The sequence below is a fragment of the Brienomyrus brachyistius genome, chromosome 7, assembly GCF_023856365.1.
Source record: "Brienomyrus brachyistius isolate T26 chromosome 7, BBRACH_0.4, whole genome shotgun sequence".
Lineage (NCBI taxonomy): Eukaryota > Metazoa > Chordata > Actinopteri > Osteoglossiformes > Mormyridae > Brienomyrus > Brienomyrus brachyistius.
Window position 1 is genome coordinate 27,491,581 of NC_064539.1, and position 13,342 is coordinate 27,504,922.

General features: G+C 44.1%; 1 protein-coding gene across 3 annotated transcripts in view; it reads left to right on the forward strand.

The window, feature by feature from the left end:
* Positions 1-2,795: 2,795 nt before the first annotated feature.
* LOC125745936 (ras-specific guanine nucleotide-releasing factor 2-like) overlaps positions 2,796-13,342 on the forward strand; it is a 46,884-nt gene continuing 36,337 nt past the window's right edge. For all 3 annotated transcript variants that reach the window (XM_049019252.1, XM_049019254.1, XM_049019253.1), the window contains exon 1: positions 2,796-3,617. In XM_049019252.1, the coding sequence (XP_048875209.1) occupies positions 3,342-3,617 (276 nt within the window). In that variant the 5' untranslated portion in view covers positions 2,796-3,341. The remainder of the gene's footprint in view (positions 3,618-13,342) is intronic.

Sequence of the window (13,342 nt, forward strand, 5' to 3'; positions counted from 1 at the left end):
CTATTAGCAGGGGCGATCCTAGGATTTGACCCTTAGAGTGTCGAGGGGGTGGGGAGCCCCCACGATAAAGTTGCCAAGCCAAGGTTACGAAATGTTTACAAAAATCTCGGAGAAATCTCTAAATGGTTTCAGAAAAACTTAGGAGGGGCTTAAGCACCCTAACATCGGGCCCAGAATCACCCATGACTATCAGTATCTTTCAGTACTTTTTAGAGCACGGATGTATGGATGGTTTAGAAACCAAACAAGCTGATGAGAGATACCTCCAGTGGACCCAATGGTGATCAGGATTAACTAGCATCTCCCAGTACTAGGAGCTTAGATTTACATTACATTAATGTATTTAGCAAATGCTTTTGTACAAAGCACAGAGAGGCAGATAGTCCATTACATACAGAAGTCAAGCAGCCAACGATACATGTGTAGCTAGGCTGAGCTCCCAATGAATAACCAATAAGATGTGCAAGTTGGCATTCGATGACAGCTATACGACACATACACACAAACATTGCAAAATCCTAATAAAAGAGAAGTCTAATATAGATCATTCTGGATACACACGAGACCAGCTAAGTGATTACAGGTGAAGATAGAAGCAGTCAGTAGTAGGAGAACTAAATGAGGTGTTTCCTGAAGATGGACTGGGAATCTGATGATAGAATGAAGATGGGTATTTCCTTCCATAACTGAAGAACTACACATGGAAATATCTAGAAAAAAACCTTTCGTGTGGTGGAGCAGTCTCCAGGCAGTGCTGTTTTGCGGACTGAGGAGAGTGAGATCTTGATGAGCAACCTGCTGGAGATGGGTGTTGTTCCATTAACTGCTCTAAAAGCCAGGATTATCGACTTCAACTTGACGCAAACACTCATAGGAAGCCAATGAAGAGAGACAAGGAGGGGTGTAGCGTGAAAGCATTTCGGCTAATGGAATCTGTTGTCAAATGGGAAGACTTGTCAGTAAGGAGTTACTGCAGTCTAGGTGATAAGAAGTGCCTAGACTAGAATCCGAGCTGCATACTCAGACAAATAAAGACTGATCTTCTGGAAATAAATCTGTATTAACCCAAAGTCCCATTGTGGACAGTGTTGTTGATCCATAGTGATGCGATGATGAATGGTAGGGCTGGCAAAGAAAATTACTAGAAGCTCTTTCTTAGAGAGGTGTGACTGGTGGTGAAGATCCTTTCATCTAGTCTATGAAGTCAGCAAACTATGCAGTGATTGGAGCAGAGACTGTAGTGTTCTCCGGAGGGAAGGTCTGTGGGTTGTATGCGTGTGGTGGGTGCAGAGAACTGGCTGCCATCTTCTCATGGAAAGATTATAAAACGTCATCAGCACTCAAGGTGGTGGGTGGAGGGGGCGTAGGAAGGTCGAGGAGGGTGATGTAAGTGAAGAATACTCTGTGTGTGTCTGGGATGGTGATGATCTTGGTCCTGGTGGTAGGTGGTATTAACAGCAGTGATGGTAGCAGAGAAAGATGATGAAAGTTATCGATACAGACACATACTGTAGGACATCTTGTTTTCCACCTCTTCCTCTCTGCCATCCTGAACCTTATCTGTTGCCTGAGGGCCAGAGGTGAAAGGTTTGTGGGCACACTGGTTTGGAGGAGAGGGGACAGGACCCCTCAAGGGAAGGAGGGGAGGAGGAGCAAATAGGGGAGATGGAGTGAAGGCTAAGGCGGAAGGTGACTCGAGGAGGGGAGAGACAAGAAGACGTAGGGCGGACAGGAGGGTAAAGAGAATGTTCTGGGCCCCCAAGAACGATAATGGTAAGGTAAGTAATTTAGAGGAAGGGCGAGTACAAAAAACTGAACACTAGCCCACTGGGTAGCATAAAAATTACATGTCGGCTCCCTTTTTCACTAAACCAACCCCACTGGATAGTAACAAGAATTCTTAAGTTCCAGCCTTGGTCGTGTTCCTGTCTATATTATCAAACTAGCAATCAATTTCTCTTTACAAATGTACTTAACAAATGTGTATAATAATAATAATAATAATAATAATAATAATAATAACGGGATGATGCGGTGGTTGGTGCTGTTCCCTCCCACGGCCCACAAGTGTGGGCTGTAGGTTAATTGGTGACCCTAAGTTTGCCCAGTGACTGTGTGTGTGTGTGTGTGAATGTGAGTGTGTGTGCCCTGCAGGGTGTTGGCGCCTGCCCAGGGTTGGTTCCTGCCTTTGCTTGTTGTTTCCAGGATAGGCTCCAGCCCCTCCACCCCCCCCCCCCCCAGCCCCAGGTGGGCTCAAGCGGTTATAGTGATGGATGGATAATAATAACAGCAATAATAATTCTTTTAATCAATATAAAATACAATAATACTGCAACTAATTTAACAAGCAAAATATATAAATTTTACTCGTGGCACTATTATGAGTAACTAATTTTAATCATCATTGTTCAGTTTAAAAACTAAAGCTTTATAATTAAACCACACATCCGTTTTCTGACGGATTCTTATTCTATGTGTAAATTACTGACACCAGTTAGCCTAACTGCATGTCTTTGGACTTGAGTTCCTGATGTAAACCTGGATAACATGGGGAGAACATACAATCTCCACAATCACTGAGCAAAGGTGGGATTCGAGCCTACAAACCTGGAGGCGTGCTACCCACTGACCCATCGTATCATTCCTTTATTACAACATTTATATTAAACAGTTTATACACAACATTTCAGTGTTAATTCCAGCACGTCCACGCTGTAAAATAAACTTCCTTCCTTCTGTCTTGTCTTCTGATACTTTCACAAACACTTTAAAGTGATTTCCGCATCGAAAACGAATTGAAGAACTCTAGCAGAACCGGTATGGCGCGATGTATAAATAACCCATCATGCAAACTCTCCTTTGTTTCTAGAAATGAGAATCTATTGGGTTGAAGCGCAGGGTTGACTCCAGAAGGCGCAGCTGATAAATCAGCCATTTTCGAAGGCAGACCTGCCCCTCGCTGTCAAAGCCGATCACGGCTCATCGCAGCTCAGACTCTGCTATGAGCGTCTCTTCGTTGAATCGACTTTTATTTAGCAGCGGTGTCAGCACGTCAAGCTTGCGAATGATTTTTGAAATTCTGCATGTATCCGGTTTAGTTAAAATTTCTTTTTAGGAACAAAAAAACTTCAATTTATGCAAGCATGAATTCAGTGATTTACTATGGATAAAGCGCCTTTGGGACATGGGTTGTAGCTCAGCTTACTCAAGAAGTTTTCGCTCCGGTGGTAGGGCTTGGATGCACTTTTTTTGTTTTTAACATTCATCCGTTTTCTGCAAAGGCTGTCGAACTGAAGGATGTGGTGCAAATAACACCCTTTAAACACTGACTGAGTCGGAAAATGCAGAAAAGTGTGCGGTACAATGAAGGGCATGCTCTTTATCTCTCCGTGCTTGCGCGCAAAGGGGGCACCAAACGAGGTTATCTCTGCAAGAAGACCACGGATAACAGTCGATGGCACGATAAATATTTCGCATTGCATCAAAATCTTTTATTTTATTTCGAAAACGACCAAAGCACTCGACCTTCTGGGATTTATCTGTTAGAGGGATGTACTTGCGAACGCGTGCCAGCGCCGAAAGTCTCCGCTATAGGCAAAGAGACTCTGGACAAGCAGGTGAGCTTCTTAAAATCTGTAAAGTTTTGATTGTATTTTACACTACATGTGTCATACAAGAAGGCGCAGTTAATGCACACTACTGTGCCACATTTTATAAATGAGCTAGGGCGGGTTCATATGGACCGTAGTGGCAGCTGTAACACGGCAGTGCCTCGCGTCAAGTGCACATGTTGCTTCTTCGATTCCCCGCATATATTAGCGATGTTAAGCCTGTTGCACAGTTGATTGAAAACCGTCTTTTCATGCTACAGAAATTATATGCAATTAGAATTTCTCCGGACAGGTGGCCAGCACATATGCTGGTGCAGCTACTGACAAAGCCAGTGTTTCCGTCTAAATGTTAGAAATACCAAAATACATTTGACACGTGTCCATATTATGAGTTTCTTATTCCTTAGCGCCAGCTGTTACTAACCTATTTTAATCGGCATTGCACATTCTTTTCAAAATCAAAGCTTTATAACTAACTCATCCATCCAGCCATCCATGCATCTTCTAACTACTTATCAGGATCACAGGGGTACTCAAGGCTAGGCTATGGTAAGACTAGACAAGCTGTCAAGAGACCCATTCAAAACCATCTGGATTTTTCTGGTATTCCCACTAGGTGTGTGTGTGCGCGCCTGTGCGTGTGGATTTGTATTTATCACATTGTCCACTCAATGTGCCAAAACCTCCTATGGGGACATTTTTTGAGGTCCCTGCAAATATAATTTATTTAAAAAAATTCTAAAAAAAAAAAAATAGTATAAAATAAAAAATAAAAAAAAATCTGTGAATGCAATCAAAAAACTAAAAATTCATATATAATGTGATTACGTATCTTGTGATGGGGAGATGCAGTTGCGCAGTGGCTAGCACTGCTACCAGTATTTGAGTCGCTGCCTTGGCTTGGTTAACCCCGACAGTCCGGAAGCATACTAAGGTGAAATGGAGATGCCAAATTGTCCGTAAGTGTAAAGTGTGAATCATGTGCGTCCTGCCATGGGTTGGCTCCCCATCCTGGTCTATTCCCTGCCCTGCACTTTTAGCTTCCAGGATAACACTACAGCTTTATGAGGCAGGACCTCTCCATTCCCCCCACCCACACGGACTCAATAACATTTAGGGGCCTCTCAGGGATTTTTCCAGCATGGCAGAAATTCGCGGTTGAACTTGCACATGTCTGCCTTGATAATAGTGTAAAATGGAGAAATAATGTCTTTGATTGCAGTCTTTGAAATGGGCTTTTGCTTATTATACCACATAAAGCAGACTATTACCCTGTATGGGATCTGCTGTAATTACCTTGGTCCGACATTGAGTTCTGCACTGTGCAGCAGATACAAGCCATGAGCAACAAATGCACCATCTTACAAAGTCTACGAGGACTGGGAGCTGAAACCACTGGCTTCCCCACATTAGTTCTGTAGGGCTGATAAATGCTCCTTTTCTCTGTAGAGAGATGAATGCTTGGCCGCTGGGCATGCTGTGCTCTTTCCGACATGAGGGGGTTACGAGACAAGGGGCCAGTAAAGTCCGCCGTCTTACAGCAGTCAGTGGCTGTACACAGACAGGGAGGTGCCAATCGTGACGCCTTTCACTGTCTAGCATTATTACAGCGTTTTACAGAAATATCCAATGAATTTAGTGCAGGCAGAACTTGAGAGGATACACTTTTTTTTACCATCTTATTCCAAAGTCATGATCGTATTTGTCAGGTTTCCAGGAGGAAAGGTTAGTGGCGAAGGACGAAGCAGATAGGCGGAATAAGGGGCAGACGAGGATTTATAGGGACTAGCGGGGGGTAGAACGACGCACATTCCAATACACAACAACAGTGACAGTGACCGACATCAGTCAGGGCAAGACATGGACTGATGTACAGAAGACAAGCTGAAAATAACAGGCAACAGCTGAGCACAATCGGGGAAGCACACGTGGATGATGAGGGGGCGTGGCACACACGAGGATCAGACGAGCTGGGCGTGGCACACACGAGGATAGGACGAGCTGGGCGTGGCACACGAGGATCGGACGAGCTGGGCGTGGAACACACGAGGATCGGACGAGCTGGGCGTGGCACACACGAGGATCGGACGAGCTGGGCGTGGCTCACACGAGGATCGGACGAGCTGGGCGTGGCTCACACGAGGATCGGACGAACTGGGCGTGGCAATATTACTGCAATGAGGCCCAATATCTAGACCTGCTCCTTTTGTCGTCCTTTATACTTGCTTTTTGATTTAATAACTAAATGTCTTCCAGAATGACAAAATAAGAACTCTGAGACAAAATTACTAAACTACTAATAAGAGCTTTATACCAATGTTAATTATAGCAGTGCTTTGTGTTAGAGTCCGATATCCTGCCCACCTCTGTGTTACTGTTACATACCTAACTGCACAACAGGCGAAAATGCCCAAGTTTCTGTATTATAGCATAGTTCTGTTCATCTTTCAAAGCAGAAAAAAGAGTCTGATTTCAGTGTGTTCTGACGAATGAATGTCTGAATGGACGAACATTTTTTCAGTGACAAAGTTTTCAAGTGCAGCAGAGTTTAATGAGAAAACGACATAAGATGTGTGGAGCTGAAGAGGGGGAAGCATGCAGGCCCAGGGCTGAAGCGGTATAATAGAATGAAGCAGGGAGTGTGCTGGTGGATGAATGGGCAATGGACCAATTAGCCCTTAAGGGGCAAATTGCATTCAGTGTTCGGATGAGAAACCACAGCGACACCCAGCTTAGGATAACTCTCCTTGTCTGTTAGTGCATTCATGGGGGGAGGGTGGATTCCATCTATTTAATTAGGATGTGGACGGAGTAATTGTTGGTGATTGTTGGTCGACACTACCTTTTTTTCTATGAATGGGTTTCCTGTTTTTACTAGCAACAGGTTCCACCCTTTGCTAATCTAGCTAGAATCGCAGCCTTTTTAAATGTCTTTTTTTGAAGGTGAGCAGTTCAGTAATGCAACATATCAGCAAAGTTGCCATTTGAAATGGCTTCCCTTCAACTGAGTGTTCATTGGGTCACAAATATCATATAGCCACATGGGGCATGATTATTTGATGTTAAAGATGTTGGGATGGTTTAGTTGTGAGAAAGGAGCTGTACTGGTAGAGCAGGGTGATAAAACGTTAATGGTAATCATTGCGATATTATTTCCCTTCGGTATCAATGTAGCGAATATTCCATAAATGTCATTCGAGGCCTGGCGACATGTTTTACGTAACAATGAAATGACCTCACTTCCTCTTTGACTGTAAGTGTAAGTTTCCTGTAACTCTCACAGTTTCCTCTGGAAACCAGGGTATTGCAACTATCATGGCAGCAGATTCTCAAGGTGCAGCATTATGAGGGCTGACGAGTGGCAAGCGCTATCTGTACAACATTCTTCAAGTGTGAAAGCGACTATCGAAAGCAGCTGGACAGTCCTCGGGGACCCCCAGAGAGCCCACATTTTTGCTCCCTCTACACACCTCTACAAGATATTTGTGGTTCTTGATTGGCAGGGAGCTGGGAGGGAGCATAAATGTGTACTGCCTGGGGGTCCCCGAGGACAAAGTTGGGAAACACTAACCTTGGCATTTGGAGCTATGGTAACAAGTATTTGTTCTCAGCACAGTTGTAGGGTGGATGCCGAGGAGTTTAACTTGTCTTCTGATAGATCCAGTTGTCATTTCATGGCCTTGAGTGTGCTTTCAAACTGAACTGAACTGAATTGAAAGAAGACATGCCAGACAGGTCCTTCTTCCTTCTCTTTGACGTCTTTCCATGGTTCTGAGCTAGAGAGAAATATGGATTTTCCACTGACCTCTTATACAGTTCTAAGTATACAAGAATTTCAGTGTTGCACAGCACTCTGTTAGTCGACTGTGCAACTCGAGGTATTTTGATACTAGGAGGTCATCTTTCCGTTTCACTTTCTTGAGGAGTGTCTCAAATTCCCTCACGCTTCCTGAAGCTAAGTAATAATATAGGTCTTTATTGGTCTTAGCAAGACCATGGGATGTTTGTAATCTCTAAGTAGGCGTTATGTATCTGTTCCTCATTAGCAGACCTGTATCAGGACTGTATCAGTATCAGGACTATAGTACCATGTAGTCCCATTATAACCTTACTAGTCATTTGCCACTGAAAATACTTTTGCACAAACACACTGCAAACGGCAGTATTACATACTCTACATGTTAAGTGGTGTGGGTAATTGTCCCCAATTAACAGAGATCTCCGATGTGAAGTGAACACAATCCTCAGAAGTGGACACTAGGGTCAATAGAGTAGGATTCTGTCCTGGGGAGTGAAGGGAAAGGCAACCACTCCTGCAGATGTGGGGAGATGTTACAGCCATCAGGATCGAGGACATCAGCTGCAGACACCCGGCTCTGCTCCTCTGGACTTCAGTTCTCCCGACCTACCAGCTACTGTAGCATCTGACCCTCACTATATCTTGAGTTCAATAGGGCAACAGGAGTGTAGGTGTAGGTTATATCTCTCTCTCCTACAGCGGGGGCAGTGCAGTCTTGGGACGCAGTGGGCTGTATCGCACGGATTTAAGCAAGGACACATGAAACACTGAAAAGATTGTACAGGCAGTGACTGGTGGTGATAGGTAACAGGGTTCACCTGGTGCAGAATCTGACATGACCCAGTGTATCAAAGGGGCAGCTTTCGGGCAGGGATGTGGAGCCCGATATTCCGAGCCGGGAGTCAGACTCGCTGTCCGTGTTAGAGGAGTTGAACAGGATGAATAATGAGTTCTGGGTATATTTAACCCAGGGAAGAAACCGGCTCCAGTCAGTGTGATTTACGTGCAATATGAATGAAGAAATCGTCAAGTATCCTGATTGAGGAGCTCTATCTGTCCATTCGTTTGGAGGACATGAGGATATCCTTAATCCTCCAAAAGTAGGATATTTACTTCCAGGGAAGGTCATTGGTACCAGTGGCTTACCAGCTCTGTGGTCAGGAGAATCCCCAGATGACCTGAGCTGAAAGAGGTATGGACCCATTGCAGAAGCTGTGGTCACGTGGTATCAAACACATACTTTATTCTAGTGGGTGTGGCAAGCAGCAGCTGATCATGATGCAGGATGCGGACAATCTCATTCTCTAATTCCCAATGACTGGACTGACAAAGCACATTGGGGGAAGGTGGATGTTGGGGATTGCTGCCGGTCGGTCTGGCTTGAACCTCCATCCATATTCCGTCTGAGTCAGTAAATCACTGTCAGTTTTAAACATTTGGAGAAAATAACCCTTGGTGTTCTAAGACACTTAGTGGTACATACAAACTCCAGGTTTTAGTAACCGGTGAGAACCTGAAATGCACTAGTTAGTGTCGGAGTTCCTCAAGGGTCAATGGCCAAAAACATCCAGTTACCATCCATCACTGTAACCACTTAATCCTAACTGGGCTCACAGAGCCTATCCTGGGATTAATGGGCACAGGCAGGAACCAACCCTGGGCAGGAACCAACACACTGCACATGATCATGGGGCCAACTTAAAGTCACCAATCAACCTATCCCGTACACTTTTGGACTGGAAGGAACCCAGAGCCCCCGGAGGAAACCCACACGAACACGGGGAGACACTGAAAGGTTCTACACCCGACCCAGGGACCAAACCCAGGACCTTTTTGCTGTGAGGTAGCAGCGCTAATCACTGCGCCACCATGACACCCCATCTCCCAGTTATCCACCTCAGAATTACGTTCAGTGTCTGTCAGTGTCTGTCTCTTCTAATCCGGATCAGGGTATAAGCACTTCATAGGTCTAATTTGGTGGGAAAATATGCTGATGGCACCTGCTCCAATGCCGAGGGAATAATGGATAGTGCATGACTAAAGGAGACTGTAACTTCATTTACTGAGTGATAATCTACACCTGGTCAGAGTCCTCATCCTCTGTCGCCACAAAGATAAACCCTGATGCATGATCCCGTATTATAGAGTATGAGTGGCAACCCTAGTGTTGGCTGACATGAGCTGTGAATGATGGTTATCCTGTATGGGAGAAACCAACAGAAGACATGGGGCATAAGTTTGACACCTACTTGGCCATCTACACGATGTAACAGAAAATGGGATTAACTGGACCAGTCAGCCTTCTTCCATTTAGCCAAGGCCCAGTTCCAACACTTGTGTGACTATTGCAGGTGGGCAGGGGTACAGGTACACAACCCCATACACAGCTGGGTTCAATGCTCAGTGTGTCATGTCACATCACTCCTGTGACCACTGTTAAAATTATCTGCGATTTGTGGGACTTCTCAGCTATGAGTACCACAGCTTACAGTGTAATATATCTGTGACGCTTGCGTTTTACATCTGTCTACCGTACAGGAAGATTGCAACGGCACCACTAAAATTAAAATGTTGAAAAAATGTTTTTGAATTTAATGTTATGGCTGCAGTATAAATGCTTTGTTTATTTACAGTGTTATTCAGGTAAGCAATTAATACCTTATCAGGGATATTCGTAAATTAAATTCATTTAATATTTCAGCAGTGTCGTGGGTAGTCTGTGGGTAGTCTGCAGTTGTGGGTAGTCTGCAGTTTTTTTTATCCACAGACTAATTATTCAGCAATGATGTATAATTATAAAAGCGATGCAGGACATGCATGCATTATATGGTTAATCCTCGTCTTCAGTGCTTCCTAGCCATGAGTATGTGGATTTCAGGTACTTCTCACCAGGTTGATACAGAACATTTAGATGGATATATAGTATGCAGCATGTATGCTAGAGTATAAAGCATGTGTTTGCTTTAAAGCTGTAAGGACGTTGTGTGTGTATGACACCTTCAGGTCTGCAGCTGTTAGACTGATTTAATGTTCATTTAGTGTTATTTAGAATGCAGTTTTTGCTCTTGCTGATAGCTTTGTGTAGGTGGCTGTTCTAACCTTCATTCTCAAACCACATATGCAGCACAGTGATTGTCACATAACTGGCCGCTTGATTCATAATACAAATATCTGAAGAGTATCTTGTGCCCTGGTATTTGAGGTCTTTGGTTATGGTTTTAACGTGTTGAATATGTCTGCCCCCTTGTATATCTACTTAAACTGGATTACTAAATTCAGTGGGGGGTCATGAAATTTAGCAGTTATAATATCATCAAAAATACTTATCAGTTGTCATTTAGGATTCTGTGGTGCAATGCAGTCTTTTGCATTCTGTTATTATAATAGTATGTGGCTTATGGCTTTTACTTGTACATTTTGCTCAATGCATGCTTCCAAATACTGTCAAGGGTGATCATACATCAATCACCCCCTGTCTACTAATGTGAGTAAATTAATCATCTGTTTAATAGCACATTGCAGCTATGCAAACACTGAGTGTATTATTCATTTTTACCGACAGTAAATCAAGGATGGCATTAGGTGTCTGGCTGCTGATGTAAGAGAATGGAGAGCACTTGATAAACTGATAAAACACACAGTTATACAGTCTCTCAGCTGTGTGCAGCACTGAATAAATCCTCACAAATGTCCACTTCTGAGTGCCTACATTTGTATCTGTACATGTTTTACACATGAATATGCAACAGACCAGAAAAGGCTGGTGTCAGGTTTTTGGACTGTGGGGGGAAACCGGAGTACTTGGAGGAAACCCCACGACGACATGGGGAGAACATACAAACTCCACACACTTGTGACCCAGGCGGAGACTCGAACCCGGGTCCCAGAGGTGTGAGGTAACAGTGTTAACCACTGCACCACCATGCCGCCCCATGATTTCAGTTTCAGAACCTATAAATGTATTTGTGATGTTGAACAACATTAGTATTTTTGCTCTAAATTATGTCTTAAGTAGACTCTAGGTCATCTGAAGTCTGGGCTACTTTAAGGTGGAAAGGGGGTTGGGTGATTTCTGACTGATTTTGGACTTTATTGGGGATCATGATGTGGCAGTGGAAGCTAACCACCCTGGGGTAATAGGGTAACCTGCCAGTATAAAGTATGCAGAAGTATAAATCAGCTTCTAAACTCATTAAAGTTAAAGAAACTGTCAACAAGTTTTACTGGTCTATGAATGTTTCACATAAGGTATGTTTAGGGACCCCAACTTGCATGTCAAGCCATCTCTTAGATCTTACATGCTGGTAGAGACATATTGACTGACCAGAAGAGGTGTGTTTGTCCTTCGGTTTTCCTTTTTTTTCTTTAGTTCACTGTGTGCCAGTCTTTGCAATGACCTGCGGCTGGAAGCTACCATCTTTTCAGCCCACATTAACCTTTGAACTGTCTGAAAACCTGGGGCCCTTTTCTATGTAACAAATCCACCAAACCACTTTTAATGTCATGGGCACATTAGAGGTAAATGCAAATTAAATATACAGTACGTCACAGCCAGCACAGTGGAGAATACGTTGCCATGGAAATGAGATTTGTTAGTTGAAGTGACACATTTTCGTGATGTGTGGAGTGCTCGCTAAGAAACGTTATGCAAGAACCCCCCCCCACCACCACCCCCCGATCCAGTGGTGAACTTGCATGGGTAGATGCTCTTTGTACAAAAAGAGGTATGGGTTTGAAATTAACCTGAGCTCATTTGTTTGCTGAGATTCCCAGTAATGGCTGGCTCCTTGAGCAGGGTGGTAACGGCACAGGTCACTGGGCACTGGGTTTCCCCTCCCCGGGATTCCGGATGGGCAGAAACTCTTGCTCCAGTAGATTTCCTGCCACTGCACTGCAAAAAATGAAAGCAAGTATAAGTTTCTTATATTTAGACAAAATTCTAACTTTTTTAATAAGCTGACTAACAATACATCTTATGAATAAGATACATTTTCTTTGCATTTAGGCATATTGTCGTCTTTTAGGAAGTACAACATTCTTACTGCACTGGAAAGCCCATTTGTTCGCAGTGTGCCGTTTCTCTGAGAATAACGCAGTGCCCTTGAACCCGCTACTCTGAATAAGAGGCTGCATCTCTTCACTTTTGCCTGAAAAAAAAGTCTTACCTTTGTGTTTCCCTGCAAGGCAGTGGGTAGCGTCATGGCCTCATGTTGTCTGCACTGGGGGGTTTGAATCTCGCCACACTTGTGTGGGGTCTTGTGGGTTTCCACTGGCTGCTCTGTTTGATGTGCATCCTAGCCAGAGTGCAGAGCATAACACATTTGTTCTGTTGTAGCGCATGACACATTTTATTTAACAGTACGGAGTCTAATGAGTCTGAATGCCCTGATTCTGGGAGGTGTTCTGCCTGCATCAATGTCAAACACACCCTGTGGCTGGGTGGGCTTCTCAACATCGCGTCGCAATGCTGATGAGTAAGAGAAAGTGGAAAAAAACGCAAAGAAAACAAAGGAAAATGTCTTTTTTCTCGTTTTCAAGTATATCCAGAGAAGGTGCTTCTTTGTATTTTTTTTTGTTGGTATTTTCCTACATGCAGTAATGTTTGAGCAGATACCTGTCAGTAGAGCATCAAATCGAAATGTAAATGCCCTCCAGGCACCTGTGCTCAGAAGAGGTCACCCTACTTAGAGGGAGACGTGGATTGGTGGAGTAGCTTTTGCAGGCTTGAGAGCGGAGATGGGGAGGGTTATGTAACCCTAACCCTGCTAGGGCCGTCGTGCAGGAAAACGCCCATCAGCTGCCTCCACTGCTTGTGAGCGGTATCACAGTCCTGCTTTTCCCTGCATTGTTTTTCTGCGGACTGCAAATGAGGGGGGGTCGAGTGCAGATAAGTCCAGGTATAACTTAGACTTTATTGATCCGAGGGGGAAGC